This window comes from Natrix helvetica, assembly GCF_964273705.1.
Source record: "Natrix helvetica genome assembly, chromosome: Z".
NCBI lineage: Eukaryota > Metazoa > Chordata > Lepidosauria > Squamata > Natricidae > Natrix > Natrix helvetica.
The window spans coordinates 42548978-42573074 of NC_138554.1; the positions used below are offsets into that span (position 1 = coordinate 42548978).

Sequence of the window (24097 nt, forward strand, 5' to 3'; positions counted from 1 at the left end):
CCAATATATACCTATCTTTACCAAAAAGACTGGAGTTCATTTGGGGATTCTATTTTTCTGGCAGGAATTGTGTGAACTGAGCAGTTTATATAATGAAGTTCATATCTTTAAACTGTTACTAGTTCACCTAAGCTCCCTGATCTGTACTTAAGCAAGAGTGAAGCAAGTGGGATCCACATTGATAAATGGAAAGGTTTCCCTGAACTGGTGACTGCTTGTTTCTGTCATTTTTGCCCAGCATTTTTATAGTGCCTCAGAGGGTAAATCCTTTTTTCAACTTTCAAGTGGATACTAGACCAGTTAACACTTTCGTGATTGTATCCTCCAGAAGAGAAACATAACTGAATTTCTTCCAGAAAGTCTCCATCCATCATGAATTTTTGAGGCATGCAACTGGGAAAGCCTGGCATTTAATTATAATATCATGATTTCAGCTGATATGCTGTACTTTGTCTTAGATTCCATTATTTTAATCAACTGCAGTGCTGCTAGAGCCTGACTAGCTAACATCAGCTAAAACAGTGCTGCAGCAGTGTTAACTACAGTATTAGACAATTGTAATGCATTTTATATAGGGTTATTCTTGTATGTAATTTGAAATTCCAGTTAAATCAAAATGTGGAAGCCAGTTTTATCATTGAAGCTACTCATACCTTACTGTGCATGTTCTTAAATACTGGTTCTGGCTATACATAGGTTTCCAGGCAAAATATAAAGTACTATTTTTCACTTTTAAAACCTAAATTATAGAGATGTGCAAAATGTTTTGAATTTGAAACATTTTGAACTCAAAATCTCATATTCGAATTATGTTCTACTGACTTACCAGAATTCCTAACTATTTCAGAAGTGTTTCAAAGTCAAAATAGCCTTATTTCTGACTTGGACATACTTTCACAATACTTAAAATCGTGTCAAAACACTTTTAATAAGGTTAGAGTAACTGCTCAAACTAGAAATATTGTTTGAAGTAAGGTGTTTGAAACTGAAAAATATTTCTGTTTCAAACTTCTGCACATACCATAACTAAATAGCTTAGATCCAAGTTACCTGAAAGAATACCATTTTTGTGACGTTCCTTAGTTTTTATTAAGGAGAGTTTGGGAATCCACCAGCTTCTCTGATGAAGATTGTGGCTAGGTCTTTTCATATCTTCCTAAGGTAATGAAAGATGTTTCGTGAAGCTTTCCAGGGACTACCATCTTTAGCGATCCTCAAGAAAGCAGTAAAGTCTTATGTTTCAGCCTGGCTTTTCATAATATTTAGCCATTTTAGACTAATTTAATATACAGATTCCTTGCTTTTAATAAACACTTTAAATTTTAATAAAGGTTTCCCCGAACCATTAAGAGGGCAGTATTGAAATGAAATTATTAATAGTGAAAAGAATGTAAACTTTTCAACTATTCAGGCAATTTGTTGAATATACAGTACTATACAAAAGAAAAGTCTTGTTATCCTATGTTGAAAAAAATTCATAGAGCAATTGAATCATATGTAGGTTAAAAAGTACCTGTATTCAAATTGATTGGATACAAAGGAAACTCTGCCTGAGATTCTGGAGAGTTGTACCATTGATCTCTCACATCAATAAAGCCTACATTCATGGTGCCATTTGCATGCAGGCCAAGATGATATCTCAAACAAATAATCCAAGCTACATTTCTGAATCAAAAGACAATCCAGTATCAGAACTAGAATATTAATTCTACTTCGTGCACCATATGTTCTACGATAAGGCATTTAGGGAAGATAAGTGAGTAATCCAGCAATAAGAAATCAAGCTTTGTCTCTGTGCGACCCAGGTCTGTGTTGCTGCAATAAAACTATACTGAAGCAGACCCAAATCACTGCTAGCCTTCAAAAAAGTCTAGAACAGTTTGGAAGTTGCACTTTGTGATACAGATCTAAACACTAGCTCAAAATTATGGCCTTAAAAGGCAAGATAAAACCATTAATATCAAGGCATTGAAGAGATGTTGTCTGATTTTCTTATAACAACATTCTTCTGAATTAAATAAGACTGGATAGTAACCTTAAGCTACTACATGTCTGAATAGATACTTAAAGATTTTTTAAAAAAAATCCAAATTCAATATTCTAGGCATTGCTAATAAAAATGCATGTTCATCTTTCATGAATGTTGAGTCCAGGATTTGGTTCATGGAAACACAGGACTCCTTTAGAATTTTATCCGCATCATACTACATCCTAAAGCTTAAATTTGGGTTAACAAATCACAATTGCTATTTTCATAACAATAAAATAAACTATAATAAGCAAACAAACATATTAAACTGTCATGTTCTAGCGCATTGAACATACTCAGACTATGCTTAGTTTTCCCAATATGTTCAATCATTAATTGCCCATATACATTTTAACTTAGTTGAGTACAGGGGTGAAATCCTCCTTGTTCGGCCCAGTTCGGCCAAACCAGCAGGGATGATTGGCATCAGTTCTCTTAACTGGTGGTACAAATCCCTAGTGGCCCCCACCCATGCCCGCCTGGTCGTCTGTCACCCTGTCGCTGCTCACCCGGCCCTTCCGGTTGCTCTACCCCCCACTCACCCAATCCAAAGTTTCTCCCTCTATTCACAGCAGAGCTGCTGCAGCTTGTCCCTTTAAGACAGTCCCTGGGACGGAGGAGGCTGGGGAGGATCATAAAGAGAGCAGCAGCTCTGCTGTGAATGGAGGGAAAAACATTCAGATTGTCTCTGCCACAGAATTAAACGTTAAATGCAGCAGAGACAATTCAAATGTTTCTCCTTCCATTCACAGTAGAGTTGTTGCTCCATTTATGGTCTCCCCCACACCCGGACTCCTCCCTCTCAGGGACTATCTTAAAGGGACAGGCTGCAGCAGCTTTACTGTGAATGGAGGGAGAAACATTTGGATTGTCTCTGCTGCGTTTAACATTGAATTCTGTGGCAGAAAGAATCTGAACATTTTTCCTTCCATTCACAGCAGATCTGCAGGAGTCTGTCCCTTTAACGTACTTCAACCCCCAGGAGGGAGGGGGCTAGGGGGGATTATATAGGGAGCAGCATCTCCGCTGTGAATAGACTCATACGGATATTTTTTCCTACCGGGTTCTGTGGGCGTGGCTTGGAGGTGGTGGGGGCATGTGACTGAGTGGGCGTGGCCATGAGTGACATCACCACCAAGCCATGACCACAGAACTGGTAGTATAAAAATTTGAATTTCACCACTGGTTGAGTGTATTAGTCAAACTCAGCCTACTTTTCTATCTATTCTTGTTTTAGTTCAACTGAATGTCTATGGGGATTTTCAATCATCCAGATCATGGTTATCCTAAAGGTGTTTTTCGAAAAGTCAACTGGACTCTCAAAAAAACCCAAATTGCCTTTTGGAAAAATCATCTTTGAAATTGACTGCTTCGTCACAAAATCCCCATTTAATGATTTTCTTATTACTTACAAATTGATTCTTTTAGCTGAAAAATCCAGAGATTTCTGCATACACACACAGCAAGTACTCTACCAATTTTAGAATAGTTTATGGTGTTTTATTGCATCAACAATATGGGACATACAGAAACAAAGTCTAAGGCTTGATTTCTCATTGCTGGATTACTCACTTATGATCCCTAAATGCCTTATAGTAGAATATGTGGTACATGAAGTAGAGTGAATATTCTAGTTCTGGCACTAGATGTCTTGATTCATTTTATTTACAAATGCAAACCATCAATTGATGTTACAACCACTGAACTAACCCAAAGGCTGACCAATAGTACCATAATCTACAGATATACTATATTACGGAAGCTCAGTTTGAGTCAAAAAGACCTGAATCTAAAAATTTAGAACTTGACCTCTGGCTTTAAAAAAAAAACTTTTCTTGTAGTATTTTTAACCTATTCTTCAGCATGTAAATACATACTCTCACACACTGAGAGAGATGGGGGGAACAGCCTATAGAAATGAATAATATAGTAGATCTTGTTCTCATAAATCAGTCAATCAATATAATTAATGGCATAGAGGAACAGGGCAAATCTAGAACACTAATTGTACTGGAGAGGGCACATTCCCTCCAAATCCTGCTGGATGACTTCTGTAAGAGAATAGAGGGCAGGGAAAGACATCACAATGTTGATGGGAATGAGGAATTTTGGTGGAACATGAAACATAATCTTGGTATTGAGGACGCATTTCATGCCTTTATGCTGTGCTTCAAGATCTGGCCATTGGAGCTTCAGTGACCCTAACCTTTGTCACCTGCTGCTGAATCCAGATCAGTCTGCATTAAGGCCTTCCATCAATGGATCACATCTCTAATGTAATTATGGATGAGAGGGCCAATCTGGCATGCATTACCAAGACCTGGTTGGGTGCAGAATAAGTACTTTATAGGATTTCCTCCCTAGGCAGGGGGTTGGACTAGAAGGCCTCCAAGGTCCCTTCCAACTCTACTATTGTATTGTATTGTATTGTATTGTATTGTATTGTGGATTTAGTATACAACAAGTACAACAATATTGTTTTGATAGAGGAAAAAAATGGGAAAATGATTTACCGGTATATGTATCTTGCCTGAAGCTCCTGGAGGTAAGGTAGCAAATAAATCTAACCAATTATAATAAATAAAATTATCTTTCTACTATCCTTCTTCTTATTTCCAAAAATAAGATAAATATTGGGTTTTTAATTTATTTTTTAGCAAAATATGGCTCAGATTGGGGCTGGGGACTATAGCAAACTACTATAGACCCATTAGGAAGGCTTTGCTAATGTGGGTAGCACAGCAACCTAAAATGGGGGAAATAGCATTCCATTTCCAGTAAAGCAGAGAAAAAAGTGAGACAGAGGAGTCTCCTTGGGGGAATGTCTGGAGTTCACTCTGCTGCACAGCTCTGCCAAGCAATTTGAGCTGCTGGACTGGGAGTAAAAAAGGACCAAATACATACTGCACTAATGTTGATTTTGGGGAGTGGGGGACTTCTGGTCAGTATTTTCTAGCAGAGTGCTAGAGATTCTAGGGTTTAAGTTACAAACCTTTTTATCCTGAGACCTAATTCAGTATTTTTTCTGAGACTGTCTGTATAGTATTGGATCCTGAGGTTGGCAGGCCAGATAAAACCTCTGAATTAGCCAAGTATTTCCATTTGTTTTACAGATATGGAAAAATGCAAATACTTTTTCCTCCACCTTTCTTGTAAAATTGAGGAAAACAAGCTATACTACCTCTATTTGGAAGAATTATATGTACTCACATTTTTGGACCATTTTCAGGACCCACTGATGTATAACATGGAATCCATGAAATAGTTTCCAAAACCTAGTGTAAATATTAAGTGTCTGGCATTGTTTCTTTGCTTGATTAACAGGATGGTATTTTTTTTGCTTCTTTTGCTTTTGATTATTGACCCAAAAGACCTCAAAGAGGGAATATTCTGTCCAGGACTCATTGTAAATTTGTACAATGCCCTTTTGGCTCTGGAAGTGTCCCACAATCTGATTCGGCATCAGTTGATTATATTTTGGGCAGCTATCAAGCACTAACAACTGAGTCCCCTGTTCCATCAATTTTCCAAACTGTGTAGCCACTTCTATAGTACTCGTAATGCCCTCTATCAATGTTATATCACTGTATGACATTCAGGATTACTTTACTTAACTTCTTGGTGCTTATCAAAAGTGGATTGTTGCTATCTCCTGTGAATCTCTTCTGTGCATATATAGGAAATATTGGGAACACCAGGATGGGGGACAGTACCATATGAACAAGCCCTACCTATAAAAGACCTTGAGGAAACCACTGTATGCTGAAGTTACTGAATAATGCACCCTGCATTTTGTACGATCTCAGACTTTTTAAGAGTATGTTATAACAAAAGTGTTTGAATTTCAGTGATGCTTTAAATCATTTTGAAGTCTTGCATGCATGGTATGAAATCTTGTATGCAATCAGTACCTTTCTGATTGAAAAAGGCTCTCTTGATATAAAGTATTTAGCCTTTGCCAAAAGAAAAACATTCAAATGGGTTGAATTACAACTCCCATAACTCCCTATCAGTATCATCAGCCATAATGACTGAAGATTATGAGAAATTGTTGAGCTTTAAAAGAATGAGCAAAACTGCCTGTTTGTTTCTTGCCAGTCAGGTCTCTACAAATACCTCCCAGGCTAATTGCCTTGAATTCACATAGAAAAGACATGATGTAAAACACAGAATGTACAGGGGTGGGCTGCCTGGATTTGGGAGAACCCATAGCTAACATTATGGCTGGTTCGGAGAACCTCCAAATCCCACCCCTGGCTGGCCGTGCCCACCCCGTCCCGCCCCTCCCAAGAGTTTTCACGCAATTCATTTTGGATGCAAGGTAAGTGCAGAGCCTGTGCAGAGGCTCGGGGGCGGGGGGACTTCCGCAGGGCCTCTGGAGACTGAGGAAGATGAAAACACCAGAGGTGGTATTCAGCAGGTTCTGACCAATTCTGGAGAACCAGTAGCAGAAATTTTGAGTAATTCAGAGAACCTGTAAATACCACCTCTGACTGGCCCCACTCCCATCTATCCTCTGCCTCCTCAGTCCCAGCTGATCGGGAGGAAATGGGGATGTTGCAGTAACCTTCCCCTGGAGGGAATGGAGATTTTACAGTATCCTCCCCCTGCCACACCCACCAAAGCCACACTCACCAAGCCATGCCACACCACATCCACCCAGCCACGCCCATAGAACCAGTAATAAAAATTTTTGAATCCCACTACTGGAAAGTATCCCTCCTTGCTACGGTGCAGGAGGCCGACTAGGCCGCACCCACCACGGTCACACCCACCCAGCAACTGGGCAGAGAACCCATTGCTGAAATTTTTGAAGCCCACCCTTGAGAACGTATATGAAAAATGTACAAAGAGGAAATGTTGCAAACTGGGATCAGAAATCAGTGGGACATTATCTATAAGACAAATTAAAACAATATGAACTGAGGTAAATTTCTTGTTACATTGGCAAAAAAGGCATTAGGATTACAATTAGTTTATTGCTCATTGAGTATACGGTAACTGTTCTGGCCTTGTTGGTGATGAGTCATTCTTAATGCTTTTAGGGATCTGAGAGCAACATAGTAGACAGGAAATGGTGTTAATATTGGCATGGTTTAGATTTTTTTCTTCACGATTTTAAGACAAGGTTTGAGAATCTTTGATTTTAAATATACAAAGTCTATTTTATTATTAGGTTATAGTTTTTGCACATTTCCTGCCTCAAAATGGTGGGGAGCAAACATTTGTTATACATTTGGAGTAAATTCTGGGTCTGCAAAAATAGGGATCTGGCTGAAGTGCAAAGATTTGTTTTTGCTATATTTAAAAAAGTAATTTGGACCATGGAGGAGTGAAACAATGCATTTCAGAAGTGTTTGATATTTTGAAAACAAATGGTGAGGTTTGCAATAAGGCATTCTAAGCAGGGGTGAAATCCTACTGGTTTGGACCAGTTCGGGAGAACCAGTAGCGGACATTGAGCCTGGGTTGCCAAACCGGTAGGAACCACTGGATGGCCACGCGCCCAAAGTGGTCCAGAGGTCACCACTCACTCGCCCCGCCCCAACCAGTCTCTGCTTTCCACCATCTCAACTTGCCTCCCCTACTCCCTTCCCTGCGGCCCGCAGCCCAGCCATGCTTGCCTGCCTTCCACGCAGTCTTCCCGGGTTCCCCATGGCCAGCTTGGAAAGGCAGGCAAGCGGAGGGCTGCATGGAAGGCAGGCAAGCATGTCAGGGCCAGCCGGTCACAGGAAAGAGAGCTAGAAGCCTACTTCCTTCCTCACAGCCCTGCCATGCTTGCCTGCCTTCCATGCAGCCTTCCCAGTGTCCCCATGGCCAGCTTGCGAAGACAAGCAAGCAAAGGGCCACGTGGAAGGTAGGCAAGCATGTCGAAGTTGGCCAGCTGTGGGGAATGGAGCTAGGAGCCTACTCCCTTCCCCGCAGCCCTACCATGCTTGCCTGCCTTCCATGCAGCATTCCCAGAGGTCCCACATGCTTGCTTGCCTTCCAAGGTTGGCGTCCCAAGCCCCACAGAGCCACCACAGGAGGCATGCTGGCCCAGGTGGAAGATGGCCTTTTCTGCAGCATTCTCCTCCCCTCTTTGGGTCACTCTGCAGGGGGGGCTCTGCCTTTGCAGAAACAGGGTGGGTGGTTTGTATGGAGGATTGGTAGAGGGGGATGCGTGACCCTCTGGGATGGAGAGTGGAGCAAGAGAAGCCTCTGAGGTTCGCTTTGGTAGTCAAGCTAGATGGCAGAGGGAAACATAAAGCGTTGGGGGTTTCAGAAGGGCAGAATGTGCAGCTCCTGGATCTAACAGTGAGTGACGTGAGTGATGTCAAGTTGGCCATGCCCTCCCAGTCACATGACCCCACCAAGCCACATCCACCAAGCCACGCCCCCATAACTGATAGGGAGAACTTTTGGATTTCACCACTGGTTCTAAGCTAAGGAATGCCATATACTGAACCACAGATTCCTGGTGAATAATCATAAACATTCTGAAACATGAATAAAAAATGCTTAGCTGTCTTCTGCTTTTCTGATACAGACCTTCTGAAGCAAGTGTTTTAGGAAGTCTGCACAGGGTCTTCTACCTTCTGAAATCCCTGTAAGAAAATTGGGATGTGAAGTACAAGGAAGGGGAGGAGGTACCAGAAGCAACATTTTTGCCTCAGTCAAAGTCTAAATCTAACTCCAATCAACAGCTAAAAGTGCAATGAGGCAGGAATAATCCGAAATGTTTCAATTCTTTTTCACAAAGAATTCTCTGGAGCAATATTAATTGATTGTTCCATTATTTTTGGATTTCTCTCCCCCCCCCCCCTTTCTCTTTTACTAATCACAGTAAGCAGATTAGAGTTTTTCTTTGCAGATTCACAGAGTAGAGAAGTGGGATGGGGAAAGCACTCTCAATAATTTATTTTAAAATCAATGCTAATGAGATTTATCTCCTCATTGGCCTGAGCTCTACAATCAAGACTGATTTATTTAGAAAAGATCTTTGGTTCCACTTTCCCGTCTAATAGTAAGGTTGGAGCAGGGTAATCAGAGCTGCTTTTTTTGACCCTACAACTTCAGATTCAATTCTGAATTCACAAAGGGATAGCCTGACCATGTTTGCATTGATTTGAATGGAGGGGAAGAGACAGCTGTGCCCTAGACAAAGTCATGGTAAGGGAGAAAAAAGCTTTGACTTCCAAAAAGTGAAGTATGGCAGGTTGTCCAATACTCTCTCTGCAGATAGGATATCAGGAAAAAAAAATATTTTCATAGCTGGTTGGTTTTCTATCTTAATTATCTGTCAGATATTCCTTCCCTTTGCAGAAAAGAGATCTAGGCCCCAAAAGTATTAGATTTCCCTTTAAAAGGAAAATTCAGAATCCCAATATTAGTGTTAGGAAAATTTAGAATCCTAATATTGCTTACTTAAAAAAAACAGGTTTCATGTCCTTAAGACAACAAAGATAAGTTGGAAATATCATTCAAACTTCTGACTGGAACATAAGTAAATTAATTAGGCTACTACATAGCTTCTTTTCCAGCTGGCTAGCTGAAGTAAAAGAAATGGTTAAATTCCTACATTGTGCTATTCCATTATTTGCCTAACTGTGATACAGTGATTTAATAATTGTTGGTTCAGATAACATTTTCAGCAATCAACTATATTTTCAAACCATAATGACTTACATAGTAAGTCAAAATAAACTACATTGTAGCATAACATTTTGTAAATAGTGCATAAAATAAAGATGCTTTTTTCAATATATCCAAGTTGTAGTTGATATAAGAGGATTATTTCTGATTAATTTTGAGACCTTCATTTTATTTCCTGCACTACTAGATACATATTACTTGCCCACACATATGCAAGTGCATATAAATGCACACATACACACACATAAAGGATAGTGAAGAATGCAGGATTAGGGGTTAAGGTTGAAATGTGCACTAAAGCAGCTCTTATAAGATATTTTCCTCTTTTTTTGAAAGAAGCAAGTTTTGACTGATAAAGTGATATTTTGGGCAATTTTGTCTATAGTACTATGCATCACTTTACTTTTAGTATTACTTTTCTAGTTATTCATTTTAAAAATGTTTCATTTTTTAAAATCTGTGCTATTTTTCTTTTAAAAAGGTACTTAATATTTGCACAAGAATGTTCCTATGAAAAAGTATTTTAATGCAATTAAAAGATCGCTTAAAAACTAAGTACCCTTTCAGTACCACTTTACTGTCTCTTTAATGTTTTATGTTGATTGTGTATATAGTACTAATAATTTATAAACTTTATTTTTTTTAAAAAAAATGCTTTTAATCGAAAATCATGCTAGCACAATTTTATGTTTTAAAACTCATAAACTGATAAAAGGGCTTCCTTTATGACAATGCCATTCCCAGCCCATGTAGATACATCAGTATGGTACAGAAGTATGAACATATGTAATAGGATGTCAGTGTCAAAAGTCACTTTCAGTATCTACTGAAAAGCTGAAAATGCTAGAACTAAAAGTAGCCATTCTGGACCGATTTCCAGTCTTCTGTGTCTCATGTGAGCACATAGATCAAAAGGTTCGTAGAATGATTGGCTGCATTGGGACAGCCAAAAGCAGAGATAATGGTTGACTTCAAATAGCACCCTAATTAAAGTTGAAAAGATATCTTTCAAAATCTTCTGGATTGAGAAAGAATTTTCCCACAATAACGTGAAAATGGTTTACCGTCTCTATATTTTTACAAGTAATAATGTTTGTTGTTATTTTTCTCCAGTTAGCTGAGCTTAGACATCCTAGAGATATATCTAACAAGTTTATTACATACATGTGCAGCATATGCCCACTTTTCAGTCAGTTTTTGACTCCTGTTAACTGACTGGACAAGTTCCTGCAGTTTTCTTGTCATGATTTCAGAAGTGGTTTGCTATTGCCTCCTTCCTAGGGGGTGTGAAAGAGTGATTGGCTCAAAGCCTCCCAGTTTTCATGTGTAAGGTAGGACTACATCTAATGGTATCCTAGTTTCTAGCTTGGTACCTTACCTCAGTGGTGAGATTCAACCCATTTAACAACCGGCTTGTTGAAAATGTGAACGTGCACAAATGTGTGCATGCACAGCTTCCATTCATGCATGCATGCATGCACAGCTTTCACGTATTAATGACTTCCACCATGTGGCAAGGGTTGACCAAGAAGCCTTTCGGGGCCTGCTCCACTCCATTTCTGCTCTCCGGGACAACAGCTGCTTCTCTCCACTGCTGCTTTTGCTGGGAGAGAGAACATCTCTTGTGCAATTTAGCAGCCGTGAGCCGCCGCTTTCCTCTAAGTCCCATCTGGAAAGCACACGGCATAAAGCAGCAACCATGTTGAATGCTGGTTCTCTGTGCCACAGCAATTTCTGGATGGGACTTAGAGGAATGCAACGGCTCACATCTGCTAAATTGCACAACAGACGTTGTCTCTCCCAGCAAGAGAAGCAGCTGCCAACCCAGAGAGTACATGGAATGTCTCCACAAGTGACCGAGACTCGGCAAGGGACGGAAGAAATGGCTGCAAGATCTCTGCTGCAGCGCTTTCCAGATGGGACTTCTTACAGGTAAGAAAACCATCCATTCCGTTCCCAAACTATTTCGGCCCTCCTGTGCCCATGCTTGCCCTACCACCACCACAGCCTTTGGTTTGGCACAGCAGGCTGAATTAATTGGTTCGGCCCCTGGGGGCGGCAGTTTGATGCCAAAGGGGAGCAGTGGCATGCAGGCAGAGGCCGGGGAAGAGCACATTCCCCCACCTGGCAAAGCAGGCAGCGAGCGAGCAGTGGCTCCAGGGCAAGGTTAGAGTCAGGGAATGGCGTGTCCCTGGGCCCCGACCGGAGATGAAGGGCAAGCAGGCGCCATGCTTACCTTGAGCCCGAACCGGCTGTACCCACCCCTTCCTTAACTGCTATACCAAACTGGTCCTCAAAAGGTTCATTGCCCCTGATGAGCAGAGTAATCACTAAAATCAGCAGCTTTCTACAATTATTTGATAAAGAATACTCTCTGTTGCTGCTGGCTATGACAACTCAAAATCTAATTCATTTTTAAAAAAATCAAGGATCAAGCTGAGTGATGCTAAAGCACAGCAACCTATAAGTTATCATTTCCTTTTGCCAAATAATATTTTCTTGGGCTTATATAATTACTACTATGCATTGCCATTTAATTAAAAATTGGTGAAGGAGAGAAATAATAAAATCTTTGGCTACAATTTGACAAGCTAATAAGAAATAATTAGCTTTCAGAGTGATTACGTGCACTGGAAAAAAAATAATACTTTTGTTTGACCTTTGGTTTTTTGTTCGTCTCTTAACCCTCACTTCCTTTTGGAATCTGAACTGCCCTTCTGCTAAGTCTGTCCTGCTGCCCAAACATCCCTCTCCTCCTCCTCCCTTTTCCTCTTCCCCTGGCCTCCATCATGTCCTGAGCGTGTTTCTTTCATTGTCTTCTCTTTAGTGAGACCGGAGATACTTGTCAAAGCTAAGGAAGCTTTCCTGCCTGTGTTATACTTATAAAGTGCCATGTAAATTTACGATGCTATAACAAGTGATTGCTATTACTGTCTTAAATAACAATTGATAGGTTTATGGAGCACGGTTAAAATATGACCTCCCTTTTCCTCTTTTATATTGTTACACTTTGCTTATATAGGCTGCTATTGCTGGGCAGCATTGGATTATAGCCTGATTTCACTGGTATTACTTTAAAATATTGCCACCCAAAATTCTTTATTGTACACAGGCAGTTGTACTAACATCTGAAATGACTGGCTTTTTCACATGAAAAATGCCAAGTTTCATATGGTTATGAGATGAAATACATGTGGGAGTTTAGCCCCCAATGTCATCTAACCAAAATCAGACATCTTAGAACTGGCAATTTTCATTGCCCCAAAGACAGCAGCACAATATTGAAATTACATTTTACCTGATCTACTGGATTACTTTATTTCTAAGGATTGGTGGTGCTAACACTATCTTAATAGTTGTGATAAGAGAATAAGAAAGAGTCTGCTCCTTCAACTTAGCTAAATCTATTGCCATTTGGTACTTTCACAGAAACTTTACTATAACAGCTATTTTACTTTACACCTGCAAGATTCTTTGTTAATTTGATAGAAAGGCCAATTATCATGGGCTTCTACCATCACTGACCTATTCCTTGTAGTTAATTGACATAAGAATAGCTAGTGGCAATAGCCAGTTGCCATTGGATGCTCTTGAAAAAGGTTTGGTGGGCACCAATTGAGATTTGAATTTTTACATGAGATCAACAGGAAACCCCAGGGTTATAGATTAGACTGGGAAGTTGAAAATTAATATCCCGAAAAAGGGCAGTAGGAAAGATTTCTATACTTCTGTCAAGAAAACAACATGGATATATCTATAGAATGCCAAATGAAGTTGCAAACTTCACTTATAGAACAAGGATCTCAAACATAAAGAACACAGTATAGCAAGTCTGTACTCAATGATTTACTTCAGTATTCACCTTTCTCAAAAACAGGATATTGTTGTAGGTCAATTCCACCCTTCCAGGCTTTGCAAAGTGATGTTGCCACATTATATCTTTAATTGTTCTTTATACTCAATCTGTTAATAAAACTCTCCTTTTACAACTGTATAGTCCCTATTAGGGATAGAATTGTAGCAACTGGATGGATCTGAGTGTTTACTGGCTGGATGCCCTTCCTGGTGCCTATGCAGAGATCACAGCAGATATTTTTCTTTGTGACCTAGGAGAGAAACGTCTGCTGCTAAAGAGGATTGAACTCGCAACCTTCTGAGTGGGAGGCAAGCGTCTTCATGGCTTGCCCACCACACCCCTCATACTCAGTCTGTTAATATTCAGTTTAAATAAAAGACTCACAGTCTACAAGGTAGCATACAACTATATTACCTTTTTCCAAACATTATTGCACTAGCTGGAGTGGGACACTGTCTCAGTACATTTGCTTCTCTTCTAGTTGTTGCCAGTCTCCAGGTCAAACTTCAATCTCTGCTCTTAGAGTGTTGCTTTTGAGAACACCAGTTGAGCTCCAAAGCCAGGCTCCAGAAATCCCATTAGAATTTGCTGATCTCCTTAGCTTGTGACATTTGACTGCCTGCCTCTAGTAGCTGTCAATCTTCACATGTCATCTCCCACTTCCTTGCCTGTATGCATTTTACTACCTCCTACATTCTGTTTTAGCATTTTCTTTTGTAAGCTAAGGGTCTAGGTGGGGTGAACCAACCTCTGAGTTTCAGGACATCCTTGAAAACTCCAGTATATAGCTCAATTGGCCAGGGAGCTGAAACACTAAATGGATGCTTGTGAGTCTAGCGCTCAGGTTTTTAGGGCTATAAACTTTGATTTAAAAAAAAAACATGAGCTATGAGGGGTCTTTGGTGCTCCCTGAATTTGGTAATTTTCTTGTAGATATTTCATTATCCAAATGTGCACTTGACTAGGACTGATGGTGTTACCTAGTTTGGATAGTGAAATGTCTGCAAGAAAATAATTAAGCTCACAGAACACTAGAGACCCTTCAGTTCAACAAATATACACCTTTATTGGAAACATCAGCTATTCTGAGCCATGGAATAGTGGAATGGGGAGCATTACTGACTGGCTATAATTGCTTTTCCCAAGCAGAGATAACAATCCCAGTTTCAATCCACATACTGTAACTCAAATCCAGTCTGATTTTATCTCAAATTATGGGTCCTCACTTAGGATGAGAAGTATGGCTCAGTTCCCATGTTAGTCCTGCATCAAAACACTAACACTGCTAGGGCCAGGGCCTGCTCTCATGATCATAGTTTTTGCTTGCTACAGAAGAGAAGCATAGCTCTGTGCTTGGGTGAGGCAGGCCAAGGGCGATCTGCAGGCCTGGCCTCATATCAAGATAGCATCAGAACCCGGGCTTGACTAGACCATGACTAGAAGCCAGGAGCTGCAGACTAGCAGGGAGTAGGACTTTCATTCTCCCCATCCGTGGCAACTCAGGCACTATGGAGACCATATGGCAAGATCTATGAGCCCAGTGTACACAGGACTAGCATTGTTGCAATAGAAGACAAGCAACTCCACTTAGAGTTTTATTGCTCCTAACTTTTCTCCAAAGCAAAGTTGCCAATGACAACTCTAACCATCAACAGCGCAGGCCCTGTTCTATTGGTACCGTAGTATAACAAGGTTTCTGCCATCAGAGCATCAAGTCACATCATGTGGCAATTCCAGCTTTCTGACACATTGTTCTCTCTTTTCTTGTACAATCTACCGTATGTGCTGTGTATGTGCAGGAATTAATATCTGGATAGGGTTCTTTCCCCAACTTGGTTCTCTGCAATGCAGCACTGGGCTACTATCCAGCTACTATCATCCTCTTCATTTGGTGCCTCCCTCTCATGTCATGGTACCTTTGAGCAGTACATAATTTGCACACCTGCTGGCAACAGCCCTGCCATCAACATGGCTGAAGTAACCAAAGTGAAATGGCAAAAGAAGTAGCTCTGTTTTTCAGTAAAAATCCATTTTCTTGTATTCTTGGCTGTTTGTGATATTCTCAGAAATCTTCTACAAACCAAAGTCCAAAAGCATCAATACTATTTTTATACTGCTTATTCCAATCCAGTTTTTGCTTCCACAGACTGTCACAGGCACAATCATTGCCTGATATTTAGTTCTATAAATATATCATGGCTTTTGAACATCTTTTCAAAAGACTTCATTGCAACTGTACCAGGTATTAGTCTTCAGTATATTTTTCACTGCATAGCATATTTCTTTACTGCTGATAGTCTCAAAAGACAAAAGTTATCCATCACTGCAGTATCTTCACTGGCAATTTTGAGGTTGGTTGCTATACTTGTTTTCATGAGTTTGGTCTTATATTTTATATATAATATAATATAATATAATATATATAATATAATATAATATAATATATATATATTTTATATATAAAACTATATATATAGTTTTTTTACTATGTTCCTTGATTTTCACTAGTAGAGATTCCAGATCATTTGTATTTTTAGTTATTAAAATAGTATCATCTGCATAGTGCAGTTACTAATCATTTTCCTCCAGTTTTAAAATCATGTTCATCTTCACCTAAACTAGCTTCCTTCAATATATACCCAGCATATATATTGCTGACACAAAGCCAATCTATTTCACCATGTTTCATTTTTGCTGTAGTTCCTGATTTGTCTATAGGTTTTGCATAAGGACAATTGGATGTGGGGTCCGTGGTTTTCTCTAAGCTTGGTGATTTTCTTGCAGATTCATTACCAAACTAGGTAACATCATTGGTGCAAGAAGGGAGTGGGATTTTCTCTTATGTTTTATATACAGTATTGGTGATTTGCTCTGTCAATGTGGGTGGGAGAATTCTTGGTGGTTCAATTGATTAGGCTGATGTCTTGTGTTTATCTTCTTAACTATTCAAAATAGACAATCAAAAATCTCAAAATTAAATAAAGACCAAAACACTTCCTCATCAGCATTCAACATCCAAATGAGCAGATATTAACACTAAGATTAACAGTAGGCCAACAATCAAGTAAACAGTACCGCAATCAGGAAACTATCAATGCAGACGAACAAGATAACAGTAAACAACAGCCTTATCAAGGAACTACCAAGAACACTCCCACCAATATGTAACCATCAGCCATGGGATTGGTAGCTCAGGCAAGGCAATAGAAGGGTGAGGCTTTATATATTGATTTCAAGTTGTTGTTGGTAGATGTGGATTGGAATGAAGAAGCATTGATTGATCAGTTCAGGCAATGTCTGCATACTGACTGAGCTGGTTAGGCAAATAATTCCACAAAATCTGGACAAATTATACTAACTTTGTGTACATATAGACTCCAACTTGAAGGAACTGCAGGATAATCAAAGGAGCCTAAGTCTTGTTTTGTGAAGTTTCCCCTCTCTCATGCCACCGACAGCTGATTCAGGAGAGGAAGAGTCCATGCACCTGGCAGTAGCAAGAAGTGCAGCAGTTGCTGAGGGAAACAAAGTGTGATTGTTGACCAAATTTTTGACTTCTATCAGATCCTAGAAGAAATTTGATCAAAGTTTGAGTTCCTTTAAGGTCCTACAGTGTGTAAATACTGTGGCCTTTTGTTTGCAATTGGCACCATCTATGAAGGTCCACCCAGTTTTCTATCATTTATTGCTAGTTAGAGAGGTGCCAACCTTTTTATGATCACAACTGCCATTAACACATATACTGTATGCCCAAACATACTGATTGTTGAAGGCAAGAAAGAGTTCAGGGTAAAAGAAATATTGAACTTAAGGAGACAGTGTAAAGGCATATAGTACTTGATTCATTGGAAATGATATCCAGAAGCAGAACTTTTCATGGAAAAATGCTAAGTATGGGCAATATATTGTGCATGCTCCTGAATTAGTGTAGCAGTTTTATCAAAGATTCCCAGACAAGCCAAGACCTTTTAAACTTCCAGTCGCTGATTAAATCTCAGAGCCTAAGAAGGAATCAGTGAATGAAGGAGTTAATTAGGCAGAGGAGGCACCTCTAGAGGGAAGCGTTGGAGCAGATGAGACTCGGCTTTCATCTTCTGGACTTCAGTTCCTGAAGGAAAGTAAGGAGGAATTCTCTAACCATCTGGATGTTTTGCAGGATGCACAGCCTGGTTGGAAATAGTCTTCAGATTCAGGGGAGAGGACTCCTTTGAGTTGGCATTGCTCCCATCCACCCTCCCAGGTTCCTGTGAGATCCTAGACAATAAACATGACATGGTAGAGGAAGGGATCTGATAAGAGGAGTGTGATGTTGGGTCATTCCTTGCCAAGCAATGAAGAGGGAGCAAGCGGGGAGGTAAAGTTCTTACACAGCCAAAAGAAACTTATACCTGACCTTCCCTAAGTTGCATGGGACCTTGTCTAGGGAGATTCTTGCATTATAGATAGAGCATAATAAAGTAGTTATCTTGAACCCTTCACATGTAGATCTGGTTGTTTGCACCTGATAATACTCCACCTGGTGATGTCCACATATGTTATTTTGGTTGTTGGAAAGCTGTTTGAGCAATGAATAAATCACGGAATTGTAGCAATTAATAAATCATCATCCTGCTTTCCAAGCCATTCAGTCCAACTAAATGTTTCTCCTTAGCATGTCCAACTTTGGCATTCTCATCTCCAGCCATAACCTACAAGTCTTGCTTGCATGTTCTATTGATTTAAGTTTGACTTTAAATCAACATTTACATATAACATTTGTCAACCTTCTCTTTTGCATCAGTGGTTGGAACATAAAGTTGAATAATCATCATATTAAAGAGTTGCTTGCACAGTCTAATTGCATTCTACCAAGTGCTGTGTAGTACCCTAGTTATTATACTCTTCCTGACTATGAAAGTAATGAATTGCTATGAATCCCTTCTTTGTTTTTGCATCCTGAGCAATATGTAGTATAATCTTCTGGTAGAAAGTATCCAATTCCAATCTATTTCAATTTACCAATTCCTAAGATGTTAATTTTTAATCAGTTCATTCCATCTTTCAGTGGATTGAATTTCCTTATGATCATGCTTCTTACATTTTACAGGCCCACTGCAATTCTAGAATTGTAGAATTAGGTCTTTTTTCCTGGATGACATCAGGAACTAGATATCCCAAAGACTTTAACCTAGCTGCCTCATAAACCTCATTAATATTTTGAAATTTTCATTTTATCTGGTCTACTCATATAATTTTCTTAATAAAATACAGAAGTGAATTACCATTGCCTTCTCCCATACAAAATGAAATTATACTTTTGCCATCTATAATACAATGATCATTCATATCTAGCATCTTTGTGTATTACTGCTACCCATTGTTGATGCATGCTTTGGCTTCAGAACATCAACACATATCCTGCATTATAAGGCAGCAGAGTAGGACTGGAGCAGGAGCTTACCATTCTAAATTATTTTTTAAAAACTGACCAAAATTAACACTAAACTAACTTAGAATGTTGTGCAAATAAAGCTACAAGTGTCAACTGCAGAAAATCAGAAGTCTAGGCAGTTCAAATGAATTTATAGTTTTATTGCAAGTTTAAAGCCTCCATAAGAATCTGAATTGCTAATGGTCAAAGCAGATTGGCTGTAGATAAAAGTATATGGAATTTAAGGTTGGCTGGATTTAGAGCTTGTGGGCACAAGAGATTAGAGATTTATAACATGCTTGACCCTTCCCTCAGGCTCATCCCGGTCAACTCCTACACTTAGTCTTTTATCTAACCTGATTGTGTTGTAGAAGCTCAACTGGTCAGAAATAAATTGTTTCAATACATTCAAGTCTTTAGAATTGTCTACATAAGTGCTGATTATAATGAAACCATAGCAAAACATAAATTAGAGACTAGTACAGTGCATAGCTGTACTCTAAACCCCTGCATTGCATTATGAAGACATCAAAGAAGGTATTCTTTCAATTTGGTCATAATATTATTATATTGTTTGAACATATCTGTATTGGTAAACAGCAGGGTATGTCTCATTCTAACGTTAGGGTCATTAGAAAGGTTGCAAGATTCTTAAAATCAGGAAAATATGAAAATGCAATTAATATTTTTGTTGTGATTGCATTTTACACAAATACACAGCTGCTTGTTTATAATAAATATCAGTTTATGTACAGCTATATAGTTGCCATGTAGATAAAGTGCATGTTAATCCTGCTTTGAAGTGATTTCATATAAACATTTTGCAACATTTTAAAACAGCTTTTCCAACCTGAACTCCTACATACAGTATGTGTTGAGGCTACAATCTCCAGACTTCTATGCCAGCTGAAAAAATTGTTGTCTGGATATTTGGGAGTTGTGGCTCAAAACATTTGAAAACATCAGATTGAGGAAAACTGTTTTAAAACAAAGAAGAATACAGTGAGATTCATTATGTGGACTATATGAATAATAGCACCAAGAAGGTTTTTAAAAAGAAAAAAAAATAGCTAATGGCAAAAATTTGGGGAAGGAGGATAGGATGGACCTTGTTAGTTATTAGTTCTGTGCTGTGACTGAGATTTAATCTTTTCTTCTCATACCTTTTTTCTAATCACCTTCCTTTATTCTAATCTGTCATATTTTATAGTATAGAGGAATGGGAGGTTATGGTGGCAACACGTACTTAGTAAAATGCTTACAATCATCTTTCTTTCAAAAGCAATAAAAATACATCATACCATGCAAAACTATTTTGTGGGAAGTAGACTGAACTCTTCAATCTGGCCGATATTTGTGTGCTCCTGGGAAAGCAAAAAAATATAAAGTTTTACATGCTTTTTAAAAGAGTTTGCCATTTCTAGACAAATGCACCCTTTCTTTCTTAACAGGATTATGCAAATTTTGATATGATTCTAGCAAAAGCATTATAGCTATTTGAATTTTATATCTTTAATACACATTTCTTATTACAAGTAGGTATTTTAAATATCGTTTTGTGGCATTTTAGGCAGCTCCTAACAGCCACTCTTCAGACTGCCTCATGAGCATCCTCATCTTCTAGCTGCTGATGATTATTTTACATTAGCCAGCAATTCCCTTCATTTACTAAAGTGGCTTCCAATCACTCCTTCTATGTCACCTTACTGCTTTTGTTTTGCAGTGAACAAAAATCACAAATGGCTCCTAGAGAGAGAAAAGCTTCTTTTGCCATGGGAAAGTTTCATTTCTATCAGAAACCAAGGCAGGGCTTCCACAAAATATTGTCTTATAGTCTTTCCTAGATTCCTTTTTGGGGGTGGGGTTATTAACCGCCATCATGACAAATGTACATGGATTATAAGTGGGAGAAAAATGTATACTTTTTCTGCAATGTAAATGATGGACATTTTGTGGCATAATTAGTCTGCCAGTAGATATTTTATATTCATGTCACTTATTATTGTAGATGAGGACTTCAACATGTTTGCTCAGGATGACAGGGAAAATGCTGGAAACATCAAAAATAAAGGTAAGGTTCTACACACTATATCTTTTATATATAAATAAGTGCTATACATGCCACTTCCTCCATATTGGTTGTCCAGTTTTACCATGGGATTGTTGCTAAAATATGTGTACAAAGTCTGTCAGCCAGGAATTTTTAAATGGTATTTCTATTGAACTATAAAGTGAACAATCAATTGACCTTATTGATGCTAGAGTCAATACATGTTTCAACCATGAATCATATTGAGTATTGATAGATGCTAGGTGTGTCTAAATCTAAGCCTTATTAGAGTCATCTTCTAGAATCCAATATAATAAGTAAACTCTGATACATAATAAAACATAGGAGTGTCTCTTTCTGGAATATTTTTAAAGCATTGTAATGCATTTCTGTATGAGTCATAATTTCTTTCTCACAGATTCTATGCAAAGCAAAATGCATAATTGCTTCTCTATATATGAAATTTTATCAACTAACACACATTAATGTGCCCTATGCAGTCCCTTGAATTCAAATAATTTAAGGAATTTCAGAAAAGGTTTACATTGTGATCTCCAATATTATTTAAATGAAAAGCACTGGACATCCCTACCAGTTAGTGGAAGATAAAGCTCCAGGAAACCTCAGGACTTCCCAATCTAGAGGTAACTACTTAGGTTACCTCTAGATTGGGAAATTGTAAAAATCCTTGAAGAAGACAATGGCAAAACATTTCTATATTGTTACCAACATAATTATATACTGTAGCTCTATCCTGAAGCTTCCAGGAGTCAACATAAAACTGAAGCAGCAGAAGAACTGCCATGGAATTAGGAAAGCAAACAAACAAGAAAGAGGTCATGAAATGAAGTGAGACAAGAAAGTAGACAGAAACCCACTGTAAAAACCAGAAATTAGAGAAAGGAGAATTGCATGCCAAAAGGAAGGGAGAGCAGTGAAGGTCTGTTTACTTGGAATGTGACCTTCTCAATTACTACTTCTAGACATCTTCAAAGGGAAGCTTGTCCTTCCAGAGTGCACTGGGAGGGAACCTTCCTTCCCAGGCTTTTTCCTTGAGACTTTAGGCTGAAAGCGGAAAGCCTGTTTCCTGGACCATCCCTGTCCACCTGCTTTCTGCCCCCAGTCTCTCTTCCCCACCAGACCACCTGATTCTTTCTCTGCCAGAATATATATATTCAGTTCAGGAAAAAAACACTTAGGTGGAGCTGCTTTGAGTTTCCTGCAGTTCTGGGTGCTGCATTTGCTCATAGTTCAGGAAACATCCTTATATGATAAATTGTGTTTAACAGAGTAACAGAGTTGGAAGGAAACTCGGAGGTCTTCTAGTCCAACCCCCAGCCCAAGCAGGAGATCCTATACCATTCTGGACGAATGGCTGTTCAATCTCTTTGTTAAAACCTCTAATGATGGAGCACCCACAATTTCTAAAGGCAAACCATTCCACTGACTGTGTGACTATATTATGTATATCGGTGAATGAATTTGAAAGGGAAAAATAAAAAAATCATACAAACAATTATATTATATTGTATTGTACTGTACTGTACTGTACTATACTATACTATACTATACTATACTATACTATACTATACTATACTATACTATACTATACTATACTATACTATACTATACTATACTATTATATTATATTATATTATATTATATTATATTATATTATATTTAAAATATGTGCATCTGACTCCTGGCGACTCTGGGCCGTTTACAATTTGCTAAAAACATTTTTTAAACAGTAACAACATAATGCATAAAACAAAGAAACAAAGAAAACAAATCCAGATGGAAACAAGGGAAAGGAAGAAAAGAGGCATTGGTCGTTCCAATAATCTCTAAAACATTATTTTTTCTTAAAATAAACACTACAGTGTTGGATTTTTTTCCCTTCTTCCTAACATTGCTTTAAAAATGACTATAATGGTTTCTAATATGCTTTTATTGTTTTTACTATATACTCATAAATCACAGTAAGTGAAGGGAAGGACACTGTGTAAGTAAATTATTATAATCATTTTGTTTTTCTTATTCCTCTCAGACATCCTGATAACTGTGTATAAGATGCTGAATTAGGGACTGGTATATACACACCTCTATGCCACAATATATGCTCCCAGCCATTCTAAATCATTCATCTCAATTTATATAGGGATAAAATTAATGCTCTCTGTTTTTTTTATTCATAACTATATTGGCAATGATCAGCATAAGAATATTATACTTGGGAATGACTCAATTAAGAATGAACTTTCAGAATGGAGTCAAATGTCTTGGGCAATTTAGCAGTTGTGGCAAATGTATGATATAGAATAGCAGAGAACTCATTTTGGAGATATGCTATTGTCTTATTCAAGCTGCACATTTAATCCTGTGTTGCATAATCATCTAGTAACCAAAATCAAATAATGTCTGACTTAATTGTTAGTAGCAATAAAGCTATGCTTACCTCTTGCTGTAGATCAAGTAATATTGCACCTTTACTTGGTTTTCAGTAAAGGTAGTCCTCATTTGGTGACCATAATTAGAATTGGCCATTAAGCAAAATAGTTGCTAAATGAAACAACGACTATACTTACAATCTTACTTCAGCTTTCTTTTGCTGTGCAAATTTGCGAAGGTCATAAATGGAGGATTAGTCTCCATTAGTCTAAAGCTACTTTTTTATCATGGTTATTTTACAAGGTAGTCACTAAATGAGGACTACCTGAATAAGCTCTTTTATCTCACACAAAAGAAGTAGATCTATTTTCTTCCAACTATTACCAAGATTTGTATTCTGTCTGTACCATCTCCACAAATCTTTCTTGCATATTATGATGATGTATGTGGTTTTATTCATCTAAACATTCTCTCTAGTGGTGGAGGCAGCATCCAGGCTGGGTTAACTGTCATCCACTCATCTTGAGGACTGAGTTTGGTAAAGTTGTTAAACCACGCTTCTGTTCCTAGGCAGACCCAGCTTTTGACTCAGTCCTTCAATGAGGACGACTGTGTCATCACTTATCTCCGGTCGGAAAAGATTTGTGTTTCATCTTTAAAAAATTGTGGATTGTGAGTAATTGGAGAGTTTATTGAGAAAGCAATAGCACAGCTACCCGGCAGCAC

General features: G+C 38.5%; 1 protein-coding gene across 1 annotated transcript in view; it reads left to right on the forward strand.

Moving 5' to 3' along the window:
- SKAP1 (src kinase associated phosphoprotein 1) overlaps positions 1-24097 on the forward strand; it is a 489348-nt gene that overhangs the window by 408406 nt on the left and 56845 nt on the right. Inside the window, exon 10 of the mRNA XM_081971397.1 lies at positions 20939-21001. Within this exon, the coding sequence (XP_081827523.1) occupies positions 20939-21001 (63 nt within the window). The remainder of the gene's footprint in view (positions 1-20938; positions 21002-24097) is intronic.